Here is a 24,568-nt window from a genome sequence, read left to right as displayed (position 1 = left end):
GCACGGATTATCCAGGTGGGTCCTAAATGCCATGACAAGTGTCCCTAGACAAGGAGGAGGTCGCATGACCAAGAGCAAAGACTGCAGCGATGCGGGCACAAGCCAAGAAAGTGGCATGCACCTGAGCTGGAGGAGGCAGGGAGTTCAGCTTCTCCTGGGCAACCACGGGAGGGAGCCTGGCCCTGCCCACGTCTTGATTTGGGGCAGAGCATGACGTTCTGTTTATGTTTAGTAACCTCAGGGGGTCAGCACAGGTCCTGGGGTGCCTTGGGGGGCAGGATGTGTCTGATCACCCCCAACTCCCTCTGAGGCTCTCCGGCAGCGCTGCCCAGAGCAGGTCATCCTTCCTGCTGTGGTGGTGCCCATTCCTCATGGTGCTCTCACCCTGGTCTGGGGGTCTCCCCCCATGTCCTTGTCTTACCCTGGGTCTCAAGGAGGGTGTGAAACTCTGGCCCAGGCAGCACCCCTTCTTTCTTCTTAACGTGTCCACAGGTTAAGAGGTGGAAACATTCCAATCTTTCATGACAGTGGTGTCAAGTGACAGGCCTGAGAGAGGTGGCATGTTGGGTGTGTACCCCATGTATATCAGAATCAGCCCCCTCCCCTCTGAGCAGAGGAACACACCAAGCAAATGTCTTCAGTAAACTTCCCAGCGGGGCTTTCCTGGTGGCTCAGTGGTAAAGAATCCCCCTGCCAAAGCAGGAGACGCAGGTTCGATCCCTGGGTCAGAAGATCCCCTAGAGAAGGCAATGGCAACCCACTGCAGTATCTTGCCTGGAGGATCCCATGGACAGAGGAGCCTGCCAGGCTACAGTGCATAGGGTCACAAAGAACCAACCACGACTGAGCAACTAAACAGCAACAACAAACCTTCACCGTAGCCAGACAGCAGGGCTCTCAGAGAACACTCTGTTTTAGGAGGGGTGCGTGTGGGTGGGCTCATGCTGGCCCCTGTGTTGCAGACCATCTACAACGCTATCAACAACGGCACCCCCTGCGTGGTGGTGGAGGGCTCGGGCCGTGTGGCTGACGTCATCGCACAGGTAGCTGGCCTGCCCATCTCTGAGATCACAATCTCCCTGATTCAGCAGAAGCTGAGCATGTTCTTCCAGGGGATGTTTGAGACCTTCACGATCGTCGAGTGGACAAAAAAGGTGAGGCTGACGGGTACGTCATTCACTAGGTGTGAACCTGCAGCCCATAGGTTAGACACTGTCAGCCTGGTCGGTGGGACCAGGACACACATAACCGAGACTCAGAAGTCCTGGCCAACCTGGGGTGGGCACGGGAGCCATCTGCAGGGGTGGGGACCGTGAGCTGGGCAGGCAGGGAGCTGTCAGCTGAGGCAGCAGGCTGCCCTGCAAGGGAGGATGTGCTGGGCCTCCGCCTGCAGAACTCCAGGCAGGCAGGTAACACGGGTATGAGCCACGGCCATCCTGGAAAGAGGACCCTGTGCCCTGGGTGGGCATGAGGCTGGTGCTGGGGCCCTGGGGGTGGCAGAGGGGTGGGGAGCCCAGATTCAGGCTGCTGGGGTGCTGCAAGTGACGGCAGTGGGTAGCAGGGCCCACCTTCTGGGGTTGTCAAGGTGGGGGGACATGTAGATGTGTCAGATGGGGGCCCCCGAGTGGCTCTGGGAGCCATGTGGTGTTCTGGGGGTTGTTTCACATGCACCCCCAGATAGAGGCATCCATGGCCCAGCCCGTCCTAGGACCAGCATTCCAGAGGGAAACCCATTGCCAGTGGTTTTGGAGACTCGAGTCCTGGGAGGGAGCTAGTTCCACCCAAAGAGGGCACCGTCACTCCCCTGTGGGAGGAGATGCTGAGTGGAAGCACAGGGAGCTGGGGCATGACCCTGCGGCTACACGTCCAGGGACAGATCATTCAAAGAGGACCCAGCCTTGCTTCGCGTGCCTGCCTATCCTCTCTCCTTGTTTTGGGACCGTTTTAGATTCTTGGGAAAGAGCACAGGTCGTAGGGGGTTTCTGTTTACCTTCACCCAGCTCCCTGCTGCCAGTACCCTACGCGAACCCAGCCCGGGTGCCAGAACCAAGCCGTCAGCTCTGGTTCATCCCTGCTGACCAGACTCGGGCTATCTGGATGGCTGGGACCTGAACCATTAGCCTGTTGTCTTCATTGACTCTTTTCTTTCTCTCTTCCTAGTGTGACATTTTCTAGCTAGCCCACTGGATTCCAAAGATTTTTCTGGAATGTTACCATATGAACTGGATGACAGTGGGCTGCTCTGGTTGAGGGAGTGGGCGGGGGTCTCTGGGACATGGCTTTCTGCCTATCCCCTCAACTCCTCAGCAGTGAGCCTCATGGGCGCCCCCACTCTGAATGGTCTGACTTGGACCCTTCTCCTGACCCGTGGGACTATTATAGCCCAGGGCCACGATTGCCCTGCATTTCAGTAATTTTGCTGTAAAATGCATCGGTACTTTGCTCTTCCATAGCTAGAGTGGGAGATGACACCAGGTACAGGCAGGTGAAGACCTTGCAAGACTTCTTCTGGAGACCTTACAGACAGGCTTCTTGCTGGGCTGGGAGGGGTGGTGGTGCAGGAGTGTACATGGGTCATCTCTCCAAGTCCTGGAAAGAAGGAGCTTCTCTTTCACGTCTTTTGAGTCAGTTAGATCATCTGGGGCATTTGAAATGGGCCTCAGAATTGGTCAAATCCCCAGTGCAGATTTTGGGGGTCCTGTTGAGCTCTGCAGAGGGATGCATGGCCTGGCCCCAGCCTCCAAAGAGGGGCAGGTGTGAAGGAGAGTGGCTAGGTGAGCCCTCGACACCCACAAGGCCCTTGGCTGGTAGAGAGTGCCCCCTGCCCCTGCCAGTCTCCAGCCCCTGTGGTCCTACTGACCCTGCAGTCTGGCCATGCCCTGAGCCCCGCGGGCTGGACTCACCTGTCCTGAGGTCACCTGACCGCTGTTTCCTGGCAGGATTTTTTGTGGGATGGAGGCAATCAGGGCCTCTCTGACCTTTGGTTTCCCCAGCAGTAAGCTGGGGCTGACAAAGCAGTTGGGGTCTGTGTCTGTCATGTGCTCTGTAGATGCTAAACCAGATTGTTAAATCTCCTGCAGATTCACGTTTAAGTGCCTGACGTGGGCCTTTCAGGGCAAGTGGAGAAGCTTGGTTCTAACCACGTCTGATTTCAGGCCTTGTGGACCGTCTGTGCCCACCAGCCAAAGACCAAGAAGAGGGCTGTGGTTGCAGATGGCGGCTGGTGGGGGGAGGGCAGCAGGCAGCCCAGGGCGAGCAGGACAAGTTTCATGGGCAGCATAGCGGCCCTCTCTCTTCTGTCTTCTTGTGGCCTCAGCAGACCTCTTAAGGTTCTGGGGGATGTTTTCACTGTGGGCGTCAGGTCAGCTCCTCACGGAGCTGGTGTGTATTGGCCGGCAGGCCTTTGGCCTTCCCTCAGTTAGCTTGTAAATTATTCAGGCGTTTCTCAGAAGTGGGTCTAATCTGCTGAGGTTTAAAGGAGCTTGTGTTATCAATCCATGGCTGAGTCAAGGCATGAAAATGGTGCTTCATACATGCCAGTCTTCAGCCGGGGGGCTGCCCTTGATGGTGGCTCTTGTTCAGTGGGGAGGGGCCCCCCAGAGCTGTGATCACTGATTCACTCCACAGGCCTTGGAGCTGGTCTGCCCCATGGTGGGTAGATGGGTGCAGCCCTGGGAGGATGTGGATATCTGCCATTGGGGGTCTTCTTGCTGACTCACAGCCAGCACCACATTGCTGGTGTCAGGAGGAGTGCTGGCCCTCTCTCAGAAGTCCTGCTCTCTTGTCTGCAGGTCAGGGGTGACTGGGGCTTAGACTCAGAGGAGTCTACCTGGGACTTTCCCAGTAAGTACTACCTGGGAAAGTACTTACTTAGTACCTGGTCAACACACACGTGCAGTAGCTACTCCATCCTGTGAATCAGGAGTAGGGTTAAATCCAGGAGAAGTTTTGGCTAAAAGATGGGGTGGGTTTGGGAAGAGAGACATTTTGGGCATTTTGGAGTTGACATGAAAGCGGGATCCTGAGGGATGGGGACGGTTGGGGTCTTAGAGGTGGAGGCAGGGTGTACAAAGGAAGGGCCCTCTAGGTGGGAGAAGTCTCTTTATAGAGGGTACAGATGCAAAAGCCATGTCCAGGCTGAGGGGAAGGGGGTGGGGGCAGGCAGGAAAGAAGGTGGGACTGGGTGTGGTGGCCTGGGAGCTGGGAGTGGAGTCTGAAGCTCTGGGGTGTGAGGAACCAGGTGAGGCCCACCCCCACCTCAGGGTGAAGGTTCAAGGAAGCAGTGACTGGTGGCAGGTCTTGTTGTTCGGTCGTTCAGTAGTGTCCAACCCTTTGTGACCCCATGGACTGCAGCACTCCAGTCTCCCCTGTCTTTCACCATCTCCTGGAGTTTGCTCAAACTCATGTCCATTGAGTCGGTGATGCCATCCAACCATCTCATCCTCTGTCATCCCCTTCTCTTCCTGCCTTCAATCTTTCCCAGCAACAGGATCTTTTCCAGTGAGTCGACTCTTCCCATCAGGTGGCCAAAGTATTGGGGCTTCAGCTTCAGGATCAGGCCTTCTAATGAATATTCAGGGTTGATTTCCTTTAGGATTGGCTGGTTTGATCACCTTGCAGTCCAAAGGACTCTCAAGAGTCTTCTCCAACACCACAGTTCAAAAGCATCAATTTTGATTGATGCTTCTGAACTGCGGCAGTTCTGGCAGCTGAGAGATGATAGGTAGATGAGATCGATGACAGCTAGATAGAAAGGTGACAGGAAATAGAGGACAGATAGGTTGGTGATTGATAGCTAGGTAGGCAGGGCCCAGGCAGAGGACCAGGCAGAGATCTTCAGTTAAGTATCGCTGGGTGTTGAACAGATACCACTGATCAGTGAGTTGGAGATTCTACCCCAAAGGCCACTCGAAAACACTATGTGTTTGGTCCTCATGCATCTTCATCTTCATCACCATCTGGGCGTAGGGGCGAGGCGGTGGCCCTGGCCACATGGCAGGCGGGACTCCTGCCCGGGGCTCCGGTTCTGCATCCGGGGCCTTGGTTCTGCAGGTGCCCTTTGAAGAGGTGGGGGAACCTCATGCGGGAAATGCCTGTTGCAGATTCAAGACATCGTCCGGAGGCGGCAGCTGCTCACTGTGTTCCGGGAAGGGAAGGATGGCCAGCAGGACGTGGACGTGGCCATCCTGCAGGCCTTGCTGAAAGGTGAGGGTCAGGCGAGGCGAGGATGTGGGGGAGGAGCCAGAGTCCTAGTCCAGAGGAGCCAGAAAACCACCCATGGGCAGACATGCTGGTCAGAGAGCAGCTGGACCTTACCAGGCCCACCTCACACTCCCCCTGGGCAGGTGGTACCAGTCACTGATGTTGGGGTATAAGCGCCTTTCTCAACTCACCTTCTTACCTGAAATCTGAGTGCAGCCTGTACTGACTTAGCCCTTCCTGGTCATCACAGTTCCTCACAAAATTCTGGGGTAGGAAGAAAGAGCCTCGGAGGTCTGCTCCTATCTCCTGTCTAACTCCTGTGCCTCCAGGGACAGAGTCCAAGTGCAGGGGAGACTCCAAACTTAGGCATCCGCTAGACCAGTAGAGCTCTTGGCCGACTTCCACTCCTTAGTCTGACTGCTGCCCTTTGGCTTGCTCTCCCGGGACCCACACTTCACTCTTCCTCTCCCATTCTGGGGCGAGACCCATGCTTCCCTGTCCTTCCTGCTGGCATGGACCTCATGACATCCCTGGTGCCCAGGAGCATTTGTTCTGGGCTGAATGGCCCCTCACCCTGGATGGAGGCAGGCCCCAGGACAGCAGCCATGGCAGATGTTCATGGTAGGGGGTCAGCTCGTTCACTGTTTCTGGGTACTTGTCCCTACACCATGGGTGTGGGTCCAGGCTGCTCTGCACCCTCACCCATACTTGGTCCTTTCAGCCCTTGAAGCTGTAGCCCTCCTGGTGGGTGTGAAGCCAGATGGCTGTATGGTTTGAATTTGTGTCTCTGGGCTTGCTGGCCATTTGCATTTCATCTTGATGAAGTGTCTGTCAGATCTTTTGTCCATGTTTAATTGGTTAATTGGTTTTTTGTGGAGGTTTAAGAGTTCTTGGTATATCCTTGTGCAAATCCTGTGTTGGACCTATATGCTGGGATGTTTTCTCTTGGTTCATGGTCTGCTTTTATACGTCCTCCAAGGTATCTTTAGGGAGCAGAAGGGATATACATGTATCTATTCATTTTTTTGCCACACCAGATGGCCTGTGGGATCTTAGTTCCCCAACTGGGATCAAACCCACAACCCCCTGCAGTGGAAGTTTGAAGTCTTAACCGCTGGACCACCAGGGAAGTCCTAAAGAAAGCTTTTAGTTTACCAATTTTTTTCCTTCATTATTTATGCTCTTTGCAGCCCAAGAAATCTTTTCCTTTCCTGCAGTTGCAAATACTTTCTTCCATAGCCACAGCCCTTTAAGTGTAGGTTTGTGATTCATCTCAGGTTACTTTTTGTGTGTGTTGTGAGGTAAGGGTCAGAGTTCTCTTTTCTTCCCTAAATAACAACCCATGTTTTAAAATGCTAGTCTAGAAAGAGCAGAAACTAGTTGGGCAAATAGTTGCACTGGTTCTGCAAACAAGGCAAAGAAGGACATGTGATGACTTTCGTGGTCTAAGTTTTGAAAGTGAATGTTAAAGTGCCTGCCTTCCAGAGAACCCTGTCTCCTTTAAACTTAGGGCGGGGTGCTTGAGCAGGACCTGGGGCTAGGGCTGGGAGCTGGGGTAAGCAAGAGTGGAGATGGAAACCCAAAGATGGTCTGATGGTACCCTGAAAGTAAAAGTGATTGTATGAAGGCATATGTATGGTGGGGTGGGGGGGGTGGTGGTGTGGTTTGTGACTGAGCACCTAATTTATTCAATTGAAATGATAGAGACGGCTTGTTGACCCCACCCTGACTTTGTTGGGCTTTGAAGTGGCTCTGAGACCCAGATTGAAGTCCCCAGTGCATGTGCTTCTACCTACAGCTTCTCGGAGCCTCGACCACTTTGGCCATGAGAACTGGGACCACCAGCTGAAGCTGGCGGTGGCGTGGAACCGCGTGGACATTGCCCAGAGTGAGATCTTCACTGATGAGTGGCAGTGGAAGGTGAGACTGCCGGGGGCTGCCCTAAGGAGGGGCTTGCTGGGGCTTGTCCAGACTCTGGCCCTGTCCTTGGTGAGGGCAACCGGCATGCCTCCTCCTCCCGAAATGGGAGATGACAGCATCCCTGTCTTGGGGGTGCCAAGATCGGGGCCCAAAGGCTGATGGCCAAGTACATGGCCCCCATGTCCCCCCTCTCAGCCCTCAGAGCTGTACCCCATGATGGTGGCCGCCCTCATCACCAACAAGCCCGAGTTCGTGAGGCTCTTCCTGGAGAACGGGGTGCAGCTGAAGGAGTTCGTCTCCCAGGCCACCCTGTTCTACCTGTACCAGAACCTGGAGCCCACCTGCCTGTTCCACTACAAGCTGCACAAGGTGCTTTCTGGGGAGCCCGAGCGCCTGGACCCCAGCGTGCTCTTGTACCATGTGGCCCAAGTGCTCCGGGAGCTCCTCGGGGACTCCACACAGCCACTGTACTCCCGGCCCCGCTCCAGCGACCGGCAGCGCCTCCTCCCGGTGCCCAGCATCACAATCAATGTGAGTGCTGGCCAGCTTTGGAGCTCTGAAACACGCACTTTTATTGATATTGGGAAAGTTGGCTCTCGCTGTCATAACACAGATGGGGCAGGTTACATGGTGGGCATCTTCTTCTCCCTTCTCTGGAGGCTGGAAGTCAAGGTCTTGGTGCTGACAGGTGAGCTTCTGGTGAGGCCTCTCCTCCTGGTCTGCAGAGGACCGAGCACTTTCTGGCTCCATCCTCAGAGCGTCCAGTATGGCTTCCTTTTCTCCTAGGCACCCTAGGGCTAGGGTCCTGTTGGATCAGGGCCCCACTTCTATGGCCTCCCTTAACCTTAATCACGTACATAAAGTTGTTGTTCAGTTGCTCAGTTGTGTCTGATTCTTTGTGACCCCACGGACTGCAGCACACCAGGCTTCCCTGTCCTTCACCATCTCTTGGAACTTGCTCAAACTTCTGTCCATTAAGTTGATGATACCATCCAACAATCTTGTCCTCTGTCATCCCCTTCTCTTACTGCCCTCAATCTTTCCCAGCAGTAGGGTCTTTCCAATGAGTTGGCTCTTCATATCAGGTGGCCAAAGTATTGGAGTTTCAGCTTCAGCATCAGTCCTTCCGATGAATATTCAGGACTGATTTCCTTTAGGATTAACTGGTTTGATCTCCTTGCAGTCCAATGAACTCTCAAGAGTCTTCAACACCACAGTTCAAAAGCGTCAATCCTTTGGCACTCGATCTTCTTTATGGTCCAACTCTCACATCCATACTACTCGAAAAAACCATAGCTTTGACTATATGTACCTTTGTCAGCAAAGTGATGTCTCTGCTTTTTAGTAAGCTATGTTTGTCATAGCTTTTCTTCCAAGAAGCAAGCATCTTTTAATTTCATGGCTGCAGTCACTGTCTGCAGTGATTTTGGAGCCCAAAAAATAAAGTTTGTCACTGTTTCCATTATTAAACTATTTGCCATGAAGTGATGGGACCAGATGCCATGATCCTAGTTTTTTGAATGTTGGGTTTTTAAGCCAGCTTTTTTACTCTCCTCTTTCACCTTCTTCAAGAGGCTCTTTAGTTCTTCTCTTTCTGCCATAAGGGTGGTGTCATCTGCATATCTGAGGTTGTTGATATTTCTCCTGGCAGTCTTGATTCCAGCTTGTGTTTCATCCAGCCCATGTGTAAAGTCTCATCTCCAAATAGTCACACTAGGGTTGGGGCTTCGGCATATGAAAGTGGTGGACACAATTCAGTCCAGGAGCTCCCTTTCTAAGAACTTTCAACAGTACAAAAAATTATGCGGGAAAATGCTGTCCCCTGTACCCCTTCCCCTGAGCCCTGCTCACACCATTGGTGTTTGTGTGGCCAGGTCGGCATAGCTCATCTGTGTCTGCGTGAGACGTACATGTGTGGCAATAACAGGAGGAGGGGTTTTCTAGTCTGAATCTTTATTTGATGGGGACCCTGCAGTTTCCAAACATTAAGTGTAATGCTGGCATCTGTGGTATATTTATGTGACTGAAACTCCTCTCAAGATTCAATAAGGTTTTACAAATGACACCTCAGGGCTGAACTTTGTCAGATGCCTTCTGAGAAGTTGAAATGCTCTTCTTCTTTGACATATGAATTTGGTGAATTATAAGTCATTATTACTTTTTATCCCTATTTTGAATCTCAACTTGATTGTAGATGTATTTAATCTGATGCTGGATTCCCAACATTTTTAGGAATTTACAGTGGTGCTAGTGTAAAGAACCCACCTGCCAAAGCAGGAGATGTAAGAGGCATTGGTTCAACCTCTGCATCTGGAAGATCCCCTGGAGGAGGGCAGGCAACCCACTCTAGTATTGTTGCCTGGGAAATCCCATGGACAGAGGAGACTGGCAGGCTACAGTTCATGGGGTTGCAAAGAGTCAGACAAGACCAAAAGGACTTAGAGCATCAGAATGTTGTCTTTAATTGTAGTTTTATTTGGGGAGAGTTGTATATGTCAGGTTCTGGTATCAATTTTATGTTAGCTTTGTGAAAACATTGGGAAGAGTTTCTTCTTTCTCTGCCCTGGGACAGTTTATGTGGCTGGAGTTCACTGCCTCTTACACGCTTGGCAGACTCCCCTGGGAGTCCAGCAGGCCCAGTGCCTTTTTGCGTAGTAACTCTGATAACTTTCTATTTTTCTTTCCTGATGGTCCTGATGTTTAGGTTTTCTGTCTCTTCTAAGATCACCGTGATTTTGCTTTTTTCCCCGCTAGAAACTTATGTACTTCCTTCAGGCTTGCAAATCCGTCCATTGTCCTAGGTGAGCTGTGCTCAACCCCTGAGAATGAAGTGGCTGTGGCTTGGTTTTGTGTTGGTCCTTTAATGGACCGGAACCTGGTGGTCTGGAGTCGACGATAAGAAAGTAAGAGAGAGAAAGAGGCTGATAATTTGTTGGTCCTTTAATGGACCGGAACCTGGTGGTCCGGGGTCGACGATAAGAAAGTGAGAGAGAGAAAGAGGCTGATATCCCTGGTTTACGTGGAAAGCCAATAGAGTCCTGTTCTTAGGGCTGGCGCTGCTGCACGTGGGCACCAGGCGCCCTCTCGAGTGGGTGAAGGCACAGTGCGCCTTCTCGAGAGGTCTTAGAAACCCGGGCAAGAAAGTGAGCTCAGCGGGCCTCCGCGCTTCAAGGAATTAGCCAGAAATAGAGAGATAGAGAGAGAGAGAAAGAAAGAAAGAAAGACACGAGGACCAAACCTCTGATGGAGCAAAGGTGTTTTAATCAACATGACCTGGGCATATATACTGTCTTACAAGGTGGTTATTCTCAGCAAAGATAAAGATTAAAATTCCAGACTTACAAAACAGAAGACAATCCCTATCAAAGAGAGATTTGCAAACAATAACTTTTCGTAAGAAGGAAGAGGGTACTTATCACTGTAATGAGAAATGCCTGGATTCCTCAGCCCTGGGAAAGGCGTGCCTCTCCTCTTAATTCCTGAATATTCAGGAATCAATAAGGGCCAGAGGGTTCCTGACAGATCCAAAACAGCACACAGGAAGCCTTTTGTTAAATGCTTCCTGACAGTTTTGTACACTCATGGTGCTAGTTTTCTTGATTCCAGTATATTTAAGATGCCTAGTTGGAAAATGCTTATGAAAGTACCAAGTGGAAGCTCATATTGAACCATGTCTGTAATTTAAGAAGATGAATTAACTTTTCTTTCTCTTTTTCATAAAGATGAGCCTTCAGACAATTTCTGAAATCACTTAAAGTGTCGTTTTGTGTGTGATGTGGGAAATGTGTTCTCTGGGAATTGCTTCTAGACTGTCTGAGGATGTGTTTATTTACTGATGGGCCAGGAAGCCTGGAATCACTGTAGACTGTGTCACTATAGACTGAGTGTGTCTGGGGCCAGAGCCCTCCCACTCACACGTGGTTCTGTCCGTCTGGTCTTTCTTGGTGGTCTTCTCTGCAAGAAACACTGCAGGTTCCCTTGAGGAGGTCACAGCATGAATCTATTAACAGACTGTCTTAGAATTTTACTTCATAGAGAAAGACTTTGATGTCATCACATAAGACCAAGGAACAGTGGGATGCCTGGCGAGTAGCAGGGGTCTACAAATGATGTGGGTGGTAACTGAGTGTTGCACTTCCTGGGTGTTTCTTCATGTCTTCAGAGTGGTGCTTAAGAAACCCTAGTGTGCGTGAGTGTGCATGAGAACCATCTGAGTGTTGTTGGAAAAGTGGCTTTCAGGGCTCGTCCTCCATGGATAGTGGGGCTGAGCTCAGGTCCTGCACCCTCAACAGGTGTCCCCACCCCAGGTGGGGTCGCTGACTGTCCGCTGCTCACAGGTGCAGGGAGTGAGTCTCCGGCCCTTGTACAAGCGTTCATCAGGCCAAGCTACCTTCACCATAGATCCGGTCCGTGATCTTCTCATTTGGGCCATCGTGCAGAACCGCCGGGAGCTGGCAGAAATCATCTGGGCTCAGGTCAGCAGACTGAAACTATCAGTGGACCAGTGACAGGGCTCCAGCCCCATGGCTGCCCAGGTCAGGGGACTCTATAGGCTCATTCCATCCCTGGAGGGGCCGCTTCTCTTCCCATTGATGGTTGGAGGGCTCAGGCATGATCTGTTACTAAGATGGGTGCTTCCCAGATGCCGTTGCCCCAGGCTGTGGCTGGGCTGTCTGGGAACTCCCACCAGTCAGCCGGGCAGCTCCTGGTCACTGGGCCTGAGTGTGGCTTCGTTGCCAATGAAGGAGACTGGCCAGGCAGCTCCTGGTCACCGGGCCTACATGGGGCTTTATCACCCATGGCGGGGACTGGCTAGGCAGCTCCCTAAGAAACGGAACACTGCAGGCCAGGACTCCCCGCATGGTTTTCCTGTATTTCAAGCTGGCTTTCCTCTTAACAGGAAAGTAAAGTTTCATAGTTTTTCTCAGAGAGGTCTTGCTTTTCTGAGCCAGCATTTCCAGGCTGCTCTCAGAGCCGGCTCCCTCAGGGTCCTGGCAGAGGCTCTGGCAACCTGCCCCCTCACCAAGGTTCTAGGAGGTGTGCCCTCTCCCAAGGTGCTTGGGGGACGGGGTGGGCGACAGAGCCGGCCCGACTGTGGCCTTGAGTATGCCTGGTGGGGCTTATTGGCCAAAAAAACCAAACTCAGGTTTTCAGGCTCTGACACCAACCCCTTACCCGGGCCAGTGTTGCCCTCAGACCCAGGGCCTCTGGGCTGAGTATTGAGAGCCTCCTGTGAGATTCTCTTGGCACCCCTCTGGTGCCTCGGACTGGGGGTGCCACCAAGGGTGAGGCCCCTGGCCTTGGACAGGGTCATGTGATGGCCAGGTCCCAGCTTCTCCTCTTTGGGGTGGGGGTGGGGGCGGCGCGCCTTGCATGGGGTTGACCAGATGCCTGGAGATCTCTGGGCCTTGTACCAGCAGGGCTATTTGAGTGTCTGTGTCTAGTCTGTATTCTTGGGGAGCAAGGGGATTGCCTGGCCTGCAGGAGACTAACCGCCAGCAGGGCTTGCATGTAACCTGGGGTGAGCCCAGAGGTTTATGTGGAAGGAGCACACACTGAGTCCTCGCCCTGCAGCCTGTGCTGTCTCAGGGCCTTTGCTCTCATCAGCCTGGGCGGCGGCGTGTGGGAGGTCCCAGGGCAGGACCATCCAGAGCCTCATGGTGGCTCCCTCGGGGTACCCAGAGCCAGGACTGCATCGCGGCAGCCTTGGCCTGCAGCAAGATCCTGAAGGAGTTGTCCAAAGAGGAGGAGGACACGGACAGCTTGGAGGAGATGCTGGTGCTCGCGGACGAGTATGAACAGAGAGCCATTGGTGAGCTTCTGGGGCCACAGCCTCAGACCCGGGCCCGGCTCCTCATGGGTGACCCTGGGGTCCTCGCCCCATCCCTGTGCCCACTGTGCTGTGCGGAGGGGCCGCGCTCCACCACTGCCTGCAGCTCCCCCTGGTGAGGATCCAGCTGCTGTGATGAGAACTTCTCCCATCCAGGGGTCTTCACCGAGTGCTACCGGAAGGATGAGGAGAGGGCTCAGAAGCTGCTGGTCCGTGTGTCGGAGGCCTGGGGCAGGACCACCTGCCTGCAGCTGGCCCTGGAGGCCAAGGACATGAAGTTCGTGTCTCACGGGGGCATCCAGGTGACATTCTGGGGGCCTCCTTCCAGAAAGACCTGCCTTGGGCTGCAGGAGCGGACACAGCCTCCTGTGCACCATGTCAGGTCCTGTGGGGACCCAGGGATGGCGCTGGCCATTGGTCACCTGCTGCAGACAGGCACACCCTCATCCCTGTTTGCCGAGGAGAGAGCCAATGCTGAGTGAGAGCGGGTGGTTAGTTGTGAAGGCGGTGGCTCACCTCTGCACAGGATGGGAGCCCCCAGCAGGCCTCCAGGGCCAGGCCTCAGCTCTCCCGACCCCTGCTACCTAGGGTCTCAGGAGGGATACATGGAAGCTCACAGGACGCTCTGGTGTTGCCTTGGTGACATGACACATGTACTGCACCGGAGGGACCCTCAGAGCCCTGGCGCTTCCTTGGAGCACAGTCTCTTCCGTCATTACATCCACGGCACCATCCTGAGTTGGCCATGCTGGATCCCAGGGGCTTGGTGGGGAGGCGTTCTGCCCACACTGCCCACCCCCAGGGAGAGCTCAGGGGGCTAGCTGGTGAGAGTGGGGCAAGGGGATATAGCCCGGCTCCGGGTTTGAGCCCCACTTTCTGGCCTGGGAGAGCCTGGTCCAGGAGAGCCTGATCCTGCCCCCAGAGCCTCTTCCTGGGCCGGCAGACTCAGGGCCGGACCAGAGCTGCCCACTGCACTGCCAATCACGTCACCTGTGGGCCTGGCAGGGTGCTGTGCTTGAGCCTGCAGAGTCGCTCCTCCTCGGGAGTCTCAGGGAGCACAGGGTCAGGGCGGGTGGGGGGCCCGTCGCCCTGCAACCCGCCCTCTGTCCGCAGGCCTTCCTGACCAAGGTGTGGTGGGGCCAGCTCGGCGTGGACAATGGGCTCTGGCGCGTGGTGCTGTGCATGTTGGTCTTCCCGCTGCTCTACACCGGCCTCATCTCCTTCAGGTGCCAGCCCAGCTGCAGGGCTGTTGGGGATTGGGGTTGGACCTCCCTTCTCAAATACCCGCTCTGGGAGTCTTCACTGCTGCCACCGGTCCCAGGATGGAGGGGATTCACGCTGGGGAGGGGTGAGAACTGCCATCGCCCAGTATCTACCGGGGGCAAGTCCCACCATGGCCTGAGGATTTTGTGATAGCCCTAAAGGAACCTGAGAGCCCTTCGGGGACCTCTTTGCAGGGCCGTCTGGCTGAGCCCCCACCATAGCCATGCGTGCAGGGTGGGTGGCCAGCCGCGAGTCCTGGGCCTCCCTTCTGTGGTGTGACCTGTGGCTGAGCTGGCCCCTCACGGCCGTGGTCTCCCCTGCCCTCGTCTTCCGCAGGAACCAGCGGCTGCAGGCGGAGCGGGGCCTGGCCCGCGTCCGTGCCTTCTTCAGTGCGCCCGTGGTCGTCTTCCACATGAACATCCTGTCCTACTTCGCCTTCCTCTGCCTGTTTGCCTACGTGCTCATGGTGGACTTCCAGCCCCAGCCCTCCGGCTGCGAGTACCTCATCTACGTCTGGCTCTTCTCCCTGGTGTGCGAGGAGCTGCGGCAGGTGCGCCAGCCCGCTCCCACTCCACCCGCGGACCCTCCTACCCCCAGGAGCACCCTGGGCTCGGTCACTTTCTCATGGAGCTCTTGGCCCCATGCTGTCCACAGTGAGCCCCATGTGGGCGCTGAGAGCTGGGCGAGGTCCCTTGGAAAGTGTGGCCTGTGGTCCGCCAGCCGCTCCTGCCCCTGCTCCTCCTCCACCCGACCCCCTCAAGGCATTGGTTTTTGCTTGAAACTCTCTTATCACCCCAAGGGTGACATCACTCAGTGGTGTCCTGGACTTTGTGAGTCCCTGGCTCCCCTGTGAAGGATGATGCAAAGTGTGGGGGTCCCCTCTTCGGAGGGGAGCTGGGCTCAGTCGGGGCCACCTCTCCTGCTAGCAGCCCCTCCCCGATTCTCAGCTGCCCAGGAAGTGAGGCCAGTTTGCTGGTGGGGAACTGAGAAGGATGACCCACAGCCCCGCATGTCCCTGCTCCCCTCTCCAGCTCTTCTACGACCCCGACGGGAACGGGCTTCGGAAGGCGGTGATCGTGTACTTCAGTGACTTCTGGAACAAGCTGGACGTGTGTGCTATCCTGCTCTTCATTGCGGGGCTGACCTGCCGGTGAGTGGCCTCCCCTCCAGGTGGCCCTCCCGTCCCATCAAGGGAGCAGCCTGCGCAGGGCTGGGCTGGGGTGAGGCTGGGAGCTGGGGTCCCCTCGTGGTTTCAGCACCTCTCTGGATATGTCTGTGCCAAGGGTGCCCTGCCCACTCAGGGACAGGGAGGAGCCGGAGCAGAGACGTGGGCTCTGTCACCATGGGGAGCTATCTGGTGGGAGTGCCTGCATCCCAGCCGGGGGCCCTGACCTCTCCACAGTCCATCAAGGGCACGTGTCTACCCTGCGTGACCCCTTCATGAGCAGGAGGGGCTGGGCCAGCCTGCTGCTTCCCAGGATGCCCACGAGGAGGCCCAGCTTCTCTGCCTTGAGGGTGGCCTTCCGGACCCTCCTGGAGGCTCTGCTCCTGAACTTACACCCAGTTTTAGTGCTTTGGGGTCTGGGGTCACAATGGGGCTGGGGCCAGGCCCAGGGCGGCCAGCTGAGGCCCTGCTCCTTGTCAGGCTTATGCCCTCACTGCTGTACCTGGGGCCGGGGCTGCTGGGCAGGGGGCTAGGGCCAAGCCCGGGGCGGCCAGCTGAGGCCCTGCTCCCCTGCAGACTCATGCCCTCGCTGCTATACACCGGGCGCATCATCCTCTCCCTGGACTTCACCATGTTCTGCCTGCGGCTCATGCACATCTTCACCATCAGCAAGACGCTGGGGCCCAAGATTATCATCGTGAAGCGGATGGTAAGTGGGGGCCCAAGGCACCCCAGGATGGATGATAAGGGGGACTTTGTAGCACCCTGGAATGATGGTAAGGGGGGCCTGAGCCACCCCAGGGCACAGCACACCCCACAGGACCCCAAGTCCCCACTCTGCTTCCACACCCTAGCGTGCCTGTCTCGGGTCTTGCCTGTATCTTGCCTCTTCCAGGCAGCCTTCCCTGATATCACAGCTCATTCCTGACCCCTGTTATAGCTCCTGTCGCTCCCCTTCTTGGGTCATGGTCACAACCCTTCCTACTCCTCATGGGGTGTCCAGCGCCCCTCTAGGCTGTCCCCTGGAGCTCCTGGCTCCATGCAGCCATGCTGTGAGGGTTGATGGAGTCTTGTCCACTGCAGGGCACTTGGGGGCCCCCTTGTGGGCAGGGACAGTGTGGGGTGGTGTGGCTGCAACTGGTGCCCCCCTCCCACAGATGAAGGACGTCTTCTTCTTCCTCTTCCTGCTGGCCGTGTGGGTCGTGTCCTTTGGGGTGGCCAAGCAGGCCATCCTCATCCACAACGAGAGGCGAGTGGAGTGGATCTTCCGGGGGGCCGTCTACCACTCGTATCTCACCATCTTCGGGCAGCTCCCAACCTACATTGACGGTAGGAGGGGCCCTGACAGCTGTGGAAAAGGAGGTACCACCCTTGTGGGGTTCCTCCAGGGTCACAGAAGTGGGAGGAGGGAGGACTGGGCACATCCCACTAGCTCAACACTGCCTAGGGGCCGTGGCTCCTGAAGAAAGAAATGGGTGCACTTGGGGTCCCATCAGCTGAGTGGGGCAGGCATCAGCTGGCCGCAGCTGGGCTGTACCTCGCAGCTGCAGGGAGATCAAAGTGGGTCGGGGATGTGGCCTGGGGCATCAGCTGACACCCCCTCCTCCCCCATCAAATGCCACCTGATTCCTTCTGTTCCTCCCACTGCAGTCAGACATAAGTCTTCCTTTTTTGAGTGGAGAGAACATAGAGTTTGTTCTCTGTCACGGCTTCATTGAGATGAATTCACATACCATAAAACTCACCTGTAAAAAGTGTCCACTTCCATGGTTTTTAGTATATTTACAGAATCTAATTTTAGAACGCTTGCATCACTCCCAAAAGTCACCCCATACCCTTTAGTAGTCACCCCCCCTCCAACTGCAGGTGACCTGTCGTCTACTGTCTCTATTGATGATGGTGTTTTTCAGTAGCAAAGTCGTGTCGGACTCTTTGCGACCGCATGAACTGCAGCGCACCAGGCTTCTCTGTCCTTCACTGTCTCCCGGAGCTTGTTCAGATTCATGTCCATCGAGTCGATGATGCCATCCCACCATCTCATCTTCTGTCACCCTTCTCCTGCCCTCACTCTTTCCCAGCATCAGAGTAGAATGTGCCTTTTCCGGACACTTCACATGTGTGTGTCTTTTGTGTCTTTCCTCTTTTACTCAGTGTAATGTTTGTTAATCATCTGTATTGTCACCTGTATCCGTATTTAATTCCTCCAGGGGATCTTCCCGGCCCAGAAATCAGTTGACTGTTAACAAAAGGGTTTATCTCTTCTATTCCTATTATCTGTGTGTCTATCCTGGTGCCAACACCATGGTCCTGGCTAGTGTAGCTTTAAAGGAAGTGTGAGTCCTTCAGCTTTGTTCTATTTTTCATGATTGTTTTGGCCTCTGGGTCCCTTGGGTCCACATGAATTTTTGGGTGATCTAGTCAATTTCTCCAAAAAAAAAAAACATCCAGGAGGATTTTGATTATAAACATGGGATTTCTTCCACGTATTTAGATCTTTAATTTCTTTCCATAGTATATTTTACTTTTCAGTATATAGGTTGTACTTCTTTTGTTAAACTTATTCCTAAATGTTTTTATTCTTTTTCATGCTGTTGTAAGTAGAATTGTTTTATTAATTGGATTGTTTACTGTATAGAAAAACACTATATGTTGTATATTGAACTTGTATTCTGAAACCTTGATGAACATCTTTATTAGTTCTAATAGTTTTTAGGTGCCTTTTGGGGGACTTGCTACGGTCATGTCATCTGCAAATACTTGTTCCTTTCCAATCTGGATGTCTTTTTCTTCTTTTAAGTATTTAATTTTGGCTGTTCTGGGTCTTCACTGCTGCAGGAGGCTTTCTCTAGATAGAATGAGTGGAGGCTACTCTCCAGTTGCAGTGTGGGGGCTTCTCTTTGTGTTGGCTTCCTTAGTTGTGGAGCATGGCTCTCGGGTGTGGGGGCTTCAGTAGTTTTAGTGCACAGGCTTAGTTGCCCCGAGGCATGTGGAATCTTTCTGGACCAGGGATTGAACCTATGTCCCCTGCACTGCAAGGCAGATTCCTAACCACCGGACCACCAGGGAAAGCCCTTATCGCAGATTTTTAAATGCACGGAGTATATAGTTATGTTTTGTAATACTATGTATCCTTTACTTTTCTGCAAATGTGGAGCTGTGTTTTGGTTTGTAATCACTTGCTCCATACAGAAATGTCGCCTCTGCAGCACTTTTCCTTTCTGATGTCTCCCTTTGCTTTACGACAGTTGTTCATTTTCTCTTTGATGTCTTTCCTGCCACATTCTGCTCCCAGGGTTAGGACCTGTGACTTAGATGACATAGTCCCTCCTGTGGATGACACACCCCCAAGAAGTGCCCTGGTGGGGTGCTTGGATCCCAGGGAGGCATGTGCCAGTCTGGAGTGCAGGTCTGGCTCTTGGGCTTTCCTGGCAGCTGAACTTCCTGCCCGCGAGGATGCTTGGTGTAGACAGTTGGCCCTCTCTGGGCTTCCCTTGGGCTTGAGCTGACAGCTGAGGTCACCCAGATGTGCAGGGGTCCAGGCCTGTAAGGTCGTTGCCCGAGGGCCCCTGTGACTCCACTTGGCTTTCTGGACTCACTTGCCCCCTCATCCCGACCCAGGCGTGAACTTCAGACCAGACCAGTGCAGCCCCAACGGCACGGACCCCTACAAGCCCAAGTGCCCCGAGATCGACCAGGCACGGCAGGAGCCCGTGTTCCCCGAGTGGCTGACCGTCCTCCTGCTCTGCCTCTACCTGCTCTTCACCAATATCCTGCTGCTCAACCTGCTCATCGCCATGTTCAAGTGAGTGCCACGTGTGGGGTGCACACCCCACTGCCTGCCCGCCCCCCTCCCCCCGGCCCACGGCGGTATGGATGGTGCAGAGCCTGGGACCCAGGACCCGGCTCAACCCAGGCTGACCTGGTGACCATGGCGTCCAACACGGGCACTATTGGTGGGGGGCAGCCCACGGGCCCTGTGCTCGGAGACCATGGGCTGGGGTGCTGAAGTCTCACTCCTCCCGCCCCGGCAGAGGGAGGTGGATGATGGGCAGCAACTTGGCTGAGGTCATCTCTGGTGGTGGACGCGTGTGTGTCACACTTGTTAAGAATCCTGTGATGCAAGATGACCTGTCTTTGCTCTCCATGTAAAGCAGGCGTACAGGGCCGGCCCTGACCGTGGTGCCCAGGAGGCTGACCCTGTGGCTCAGGGCGTCGCCACCCCCTCAGGCCCCTCCAGGCCTCTGCAGAAGGGCCCTTGGGACCTGTGGCCAGTTTGGGCACGGTTTCTCTTCTCTTCAGCAGCTAGGGTGATGAGGTCACCACTTGCTGATTTACCATGTGCTCTGAACAGTGAGAGACCCTGCCCCAGTGCTGGGCTGTGATAGACAGAGGCCAGAGACCCAGTGGGCAGCGGCTGTGTCTCAGCCCTGCCCAGCCTTCCTCCCCTCCTCCGAGGACCTCTGTCAGAGATTTGGGCCAGCTGACATCTACCCTCACGAGACACAGGGTGTGGAGAATGAGCATGTCGGCCTGTTGAAGACACTGTCCCTTCTGTTTGTCAGATTCAGGGGAATCAGACCCTTTTAGGGTCCAGTGCAGGACACCATCCATCTCCCAACACGCGCAGCTCTGTTTTGTCCTCTAGCGAGGTTTGTAGGCTTTAAAATCTAGTCTTCTTTCTTCCTTCTCCTCTGGGCCCCCAGGTGCTCAGCTGCCTTTCCTGTGTCTGGGTTGCCCTCCCTGGCGTGCCTTTGTGGGCCGTCACGGCACACACTCAGGCAGTGACACAGTTGGTATAACCCAGCTTGCGTGGCCCGTGCTCCCGGTAACCAGTGCTCCCCGCCCCCTGTAGCTACACCTTCCAGCAGGTGCAGGAGCGCACGGACCAGATCTGGAAGTTCCAGCGCCACGACCTGATCGAGGAGTACCAGGGCAGGCCCCCCGCCCCACCCCCCTTCATCCTCCTCAGCCACCTGCACCTCTTCATCAAGAGGGTCGTGCTGAAGATCCCCGCCAAGCGGCATAAGCAATTCAGTAAGCTGTCCCTCCCTGGTCCCCAGAGCCGCGTCTGGGGCGCAGCCGGGATCCGGGGGCAGCTCCTCTGAGCGTCCCGGAAGCTCGGGCTGGGGGAGGGGAGATGCAGTCCGCTCAGGCCCCTGGACTCCCGCCAGCCCACTGGGGTTGGGCGTGGACGGGCTCCTCTGCCCCTCCCTGCGGGGCCCCCAGTGGGTCAGAGGCTCCCCTTCCCGGACAGAGAACAAGCTGGAGAAGAACGAGGAGGCGGCCCTCCTGTCCTGGGAGATCTACCTGAAGGAGAACTACCTGCAGGAACAGCAGTTCCAGCGGAAGCAGAGGCCAGAGCAGAAGATCCAGGACATCAGTGACAAGTACGGGGCTGGGGATCTCTGCAGGGCTGACGCTGCAGCCCTGTGGTCCCTGAAATGTCTGTCACTTTGTTGTGGAGCAGGAGGCTCTGGGAGAAGGTGGCTCAGAAACCCTGGGGGAAAAGACCAGGGTGTTTGGATGGATGCTTGGCTGTGGAAGTGTTCTTCCTATGAACACATAGGCCCAACTGATGCAATTCCTACATTGTAGCAAACTTCTTGGAGAAGGCAATGGCAACCCACTCCAGTTCTCTTGCCTGGAAAATCCCATGGATGGAGGAGCCCGGTAGGGTGCAGTCCATGGGGTCACTAAGAGTTGGACACGACTGAGCGACTTCACCTTCACTTTTCACTTTCATGCATTGGAGAAGGAAATGGCAACCCACTCCAGTGTTCTTGCCTGGAGAATCTCAGGTACGGGGGAGCCTGGTGGGCTGCCGTCTATGGGGTCGCACAGAGTCGGACACGACTGAAGCGACTTGGCAGCAGCAGCAGCAGCAGCAAACTAAGACCAAAACCAGCAAACATTTCCCAAATAACAGTGTCCCCTCCCCCTTTCAGAGTCCCCACTGGTGCCCGGAGGCAGCGTCCCCTCCTCTGCCCAGAGGCCGCTCTGTCCCTCCTGAGTTTGTGACTGACAACCTTTAGGCATATGGAGGTGAGGAAGCAGGTGTGTGTCCTCGGCACACCTGCACCTCTGGCCGGCCACGCCCCTGCGGCTGTCGGGTGGCCCTGTGAGCCTGGGGCATCGCTGGCTGCGAGGTCTTCCCCCTGTGCCACTAGGCGGTGCTCATTCTCTATGGAACCGTTGAGTGTAAATCCTTCCAAATTAAGAGGAAGAAGCCTGAAACTGGAGCCGAAGGAGCCTGTGCTGCTGGATGTGCAGGCTGCCCACGTGCAAAGGGCACCAGGCTCTCTCCGCGCCCAGACCCCGGGTCAGCCGCGGGACTCAGCTGTGTCCTCTTGCAGGGTGGATACCACAGTGGACCTGCTGGAAATGGCAACTCTGAAGCAGTCGGGCGCCGTGGAGCAGAGACTGGCCTCCCTGGAGGAGCAGGTGGGCTCTGGGCTGGGACCCTCTGCTTCTGGGGACGGTTCTGATGGCCCTCCTGGCCAAGCCCCGGGTGTCACGTGGCTGCCTGGGGAAGAGGGGGTTGGGGAGCTGGGCATCCCGTGTGCGGGCACCTATTGCCCAATCTTGTTTCGCACATGTGTTCCAGGTGGCCCAGACAGCCACAGCATTGCACTGGATTGTGAAGGCCCTGAGGGACAGTGGCTTTGGCTCGGAAGAAGGTGTCCCCACTCTGGGTGAGTGGGTGGCTGTGCCAGCGGCTGGTCTCTACCCACCTGTGCTCTTTTGTGTCCAGGTGTCTGTGGGGTGGAGAGGAGCAGGCCCAGCCCCTTGGGGTTCATGACTCACCCCATGGCTACATGTGCTGAGCATGGCCAAGTCCCCCGGCTTGACCAGGCTGGGGGATTCCAGAGGTAGCCTGGCCCAGGCCCCCTGACCTCCCCGTGTGCATCAGGTCCAGCAGACCCGAGACCCGCTCACTTTGACTGGGTGACAGAAAGCACGTCTTTGCTCCCGGATTTGCAGCTGGCCAAGAAATGGTCACGAGCAACCCTCCTGGGCTGTTGCTGGCCCCAAAGGAGCCATCTGCCCTTTCAGCCAGACAGGCTTCTGGAAGGGCTTATGCATCCTGCTGATTACCAAACGCTCTGCTGGGAGCTGCTGCAGGCAATGGGGGCCTGAGCCCAGGCCTCAGTCCTCCTGGGCTGCAGTAATGGGGACCCTAGGGAGGGTGCTTTCTTTGGGGCTGGCGTTCAAAGTGGGCTCAGAGAGGTGGAGGTGGCCTGGAAAATTGGGGGAAAGGACCTCAGTGGGTGGCCCTGTCCCTGTCCCCGTTCCCAGTACCCCAGAAGGCCTCAGAGGGGCAGGACCCTGAGCTGGACAGCAGATCAAAGGTGGAGGACCCCGGCGATGCCTACCACGTGAATGCCCGGCACCTGCTCTACCCGAGTTGCTCTGTCCTGAGATTCCCGGTGCCCAACGAGAAGGTGCCCTGGGAGGTGAGTGCCTGTGCTGACCTTACCCACCAGGCTGCAGGGGCCCAGTGTCCTGGGGGGAGTGGCCTGGGCCCCAGGCTAGCTGAACCCACTGCAGCCTCGAAAGACCATGAGGGACAGATGAAGAGGGAAGCGCGGTCCACGAGACCCAAGGGGTGGAGCTGGGCCATGAACCTGGACACTGGGGCTGCTATCCACACAGGGTCCACTGCCCCGCTTGTCCTCAAGCCCCCATCCCCAGAGAACAACCCCTATCCCCTTTCTGAGTGCTGGGGAGGCTGGAGGTGGAGAGTGAGAGGGAGAGAAGGAGGAGGCCTGGGGGTGTGCCCCCCTCAGGCCGTCTCTGGTTTTCCTGGCACATCCCGGGCTGTCACTCCTCCTGTCTCTGCCAGGGGACTCCTCCCTCTGGAATCCACCCTAGCCCCCCGTCCTCCCGCCTGGGGAGGCTCCCCTTGACCACGGCTGGCCCAGGTGTGTGTCAGGTCAGCCCAGCGCGGACTTCCGCATCCTGTGGGCGCTCCCAGGGCTCTGCAGTCAGCTGTGTTGGGTGCCGGCCAGCCTGGGGTGGTGACCGTCTGAGTCAAGGAGACCCTGTGTCCCGCAGATGGAGTTCCTCATGTACAACCCGCCCTTCTACACCGCCGACAGGAAGGACAAGGACCTGGTGGACCCCGTGGGGGAGTGAGTACCCTGCTTCCTGCCTGGGTGGGCTCCCCATCCTCCCTGGGGGCTGGAACATGCTGGGATGCATGTGGCTGGGGGCGCCTGTGGCCAGGGAGGAGCCCCCCTGGTGGACGAGGGGTCACTGTGGCCACTCTGCCTCCCGCCATCTCTGTTGGGGATTCAGCCTCTCCTCTCCCTTCCAGTGCCCTGGAACCTCTGTCCAAGATCAGCTACAACTCGGTAGATGGGCTGCTGGACCGGCGCAGCTTCCATGGAGTCTATGCAGTGCGGGACGGGCTCCCCCTGTGAGTGTACCCACCCCCTCCCCCTTCTCCAGCCTTCCTCAGCCACCTCTGTGGTTTTCCTTCTGGGGTCAGGCTTCGTCTCCAGCAAAGTTGGTGTTTTTCTGATTTGTTGTTCAGTCACTCAGTCATGTCCAACTCTTTGGGACCCCATGGACTGCAGCACGCCAGGCTTCCCTGTCCTTCATTATCTCCTGGAGTTTGCCCAAACTCATGTCCATTGAGTCGATGATGCCATGCAACCATCTCATCCTCTGCTTCCCTGCTCCTCCTTCCCTCGATCTTTCCCAGCATCAGGGTCTTTTCCAATGAGTTAGCTCTTCGCATCAAGTGGCCAAAGTATTAGAGCTTCGGCTTCAGCATCAGTCCTTCCAATGAACATTCAGGGTTGATTTAAATTTTTCTGATAAAAACAAACAAGCTATGGAAGAAAGAAACATCAACATAAAGTACTTTCTTACCAACCCCAGAGGCCCACACTTGGCCGTCTCCCTGGACACGTGTGGAGGGGTGGGGACAGTGAGCTGGGCCTGCTGGCCCGGGCACTGCGCCCTGGTTCTCTGACACAGCCTTTAGGACCTCCATTCCTGAGGTGTAGAGACAGGGTCAAACATGGACCCCATTGTGAGAATAAAGCAGGGGCAATGTTAAAGGGCTGCTGGGCTGACGTTTCCAGGTCTGTGCTGTAGAGACGGTATGCCCCACTGCACAGGTGTGGAGTCAATGTAGAGATGCCTTCTCTGTGGCGTCAGGCCCAGCAGGCCCTTGGTGG

The 24,568-nt window shown here is 55.7% G+C and overlaps 1 protein-coding gene across 3 annotated transcripts in view; it reads left to right on the top strand.

Annotated features, from left to right (window-relative positions):
• TRPM2 (transient receptor potential cation channel subfamily M member 2) overlaps window positions 1-24,568 on the top strand; it is a 50,143-nt gene that overhangs the window by 18,490 nt on the left and 7,085 nt on the right. For all 3 annotated transcript variants that reach the window (XM_043875032.1, XM_043875034.1, XM_043875033.1), the window contains exons 9-28: window positions 963-1,154; window positions 5,103-5,205; window positions 7,001-7,122; window positions 7,318-7,653; window positions 11,460-11,597; window positions 12,805-12,934; window positions 13,109-13,254; window positions 14,066-14,178; window positions 14,552-14,765; window positions 15,247-15,365; window positions 15,957-16,089; window positions 16,538-16,709; window positions 18,999-19,182; window positions 20,233-20,414; window positions 20,635-20,767; window positions 21,734-21,821; window positions 21,985-22,072; window positions 22,677-22,834; window positions 23,436-23,512; window positions 23,698-23,799. In XM_043875032.1, coding sequence (XP_043730967.1) covers window positions 963-1,154; window positions 5,103-5,205; window positions 7,001-7,122; window positions 7,318-7,653; window positions 11,460-11,597; window positions 12,805-12,934; window positions 13,109-13,254; window positions 14,066-14,178; window positions 14,552-14,765; window positions 15,247-15,365; window positions 15,957-16,089; window positions 16,538-16,709; window positions 18,999-19,182; window positions 20,233-20,414; window positions 20,635-20,767; window positions 21,734-21,821; window positions 21,985-22,072; window positions 22,677-22,834; window positions 23,436-23,512; window positions 23,698-23,799 — 2,930 coding nt within the window. The remainder of the gene's footprint in view (window positions 1-962; window positions 1,155-5,102; window positions 5,206-7,000; window positions 7,123-7,317; window positions 7,654-11,459; window positions 11,598-12,804; window positions 12,935-13,108; window positions 13,255-14,065; window positions 14,179-14,551; window positions 14,766-15,246; window positions 15,366-15,956; window positions 16,090-16,537; window positions 16,710-18,998; window positions 19,183-20,232; window positions 20,415-20,634; window positions 20,768-21,733; window positions 21,822-21,984; window positions 22,073-22,676; window positions 22,835-23,435; window positions 23,513-23,697; window positions 23,800-24,568) is intronic.

The sequence above is a fragment of the Cervus elaphus genome, chromosome 19 (assembly GCF_910594005.1).
Source record: "Cervus elaphus chromosome 19, mCerEla1.1, whole genome shotgun sequence".
Lineage (NCBI taxonomy): Eukaryota > Metazoa > Chordata > Mammalia > Artiodactyla > Cervidae > Cervus > Cervus elaphus.
The sequence above is the reverse complement of the archived record's forward strand: the minus strand, read 5'-3'. Positions and strand labels throughout refer to the sequence as shown.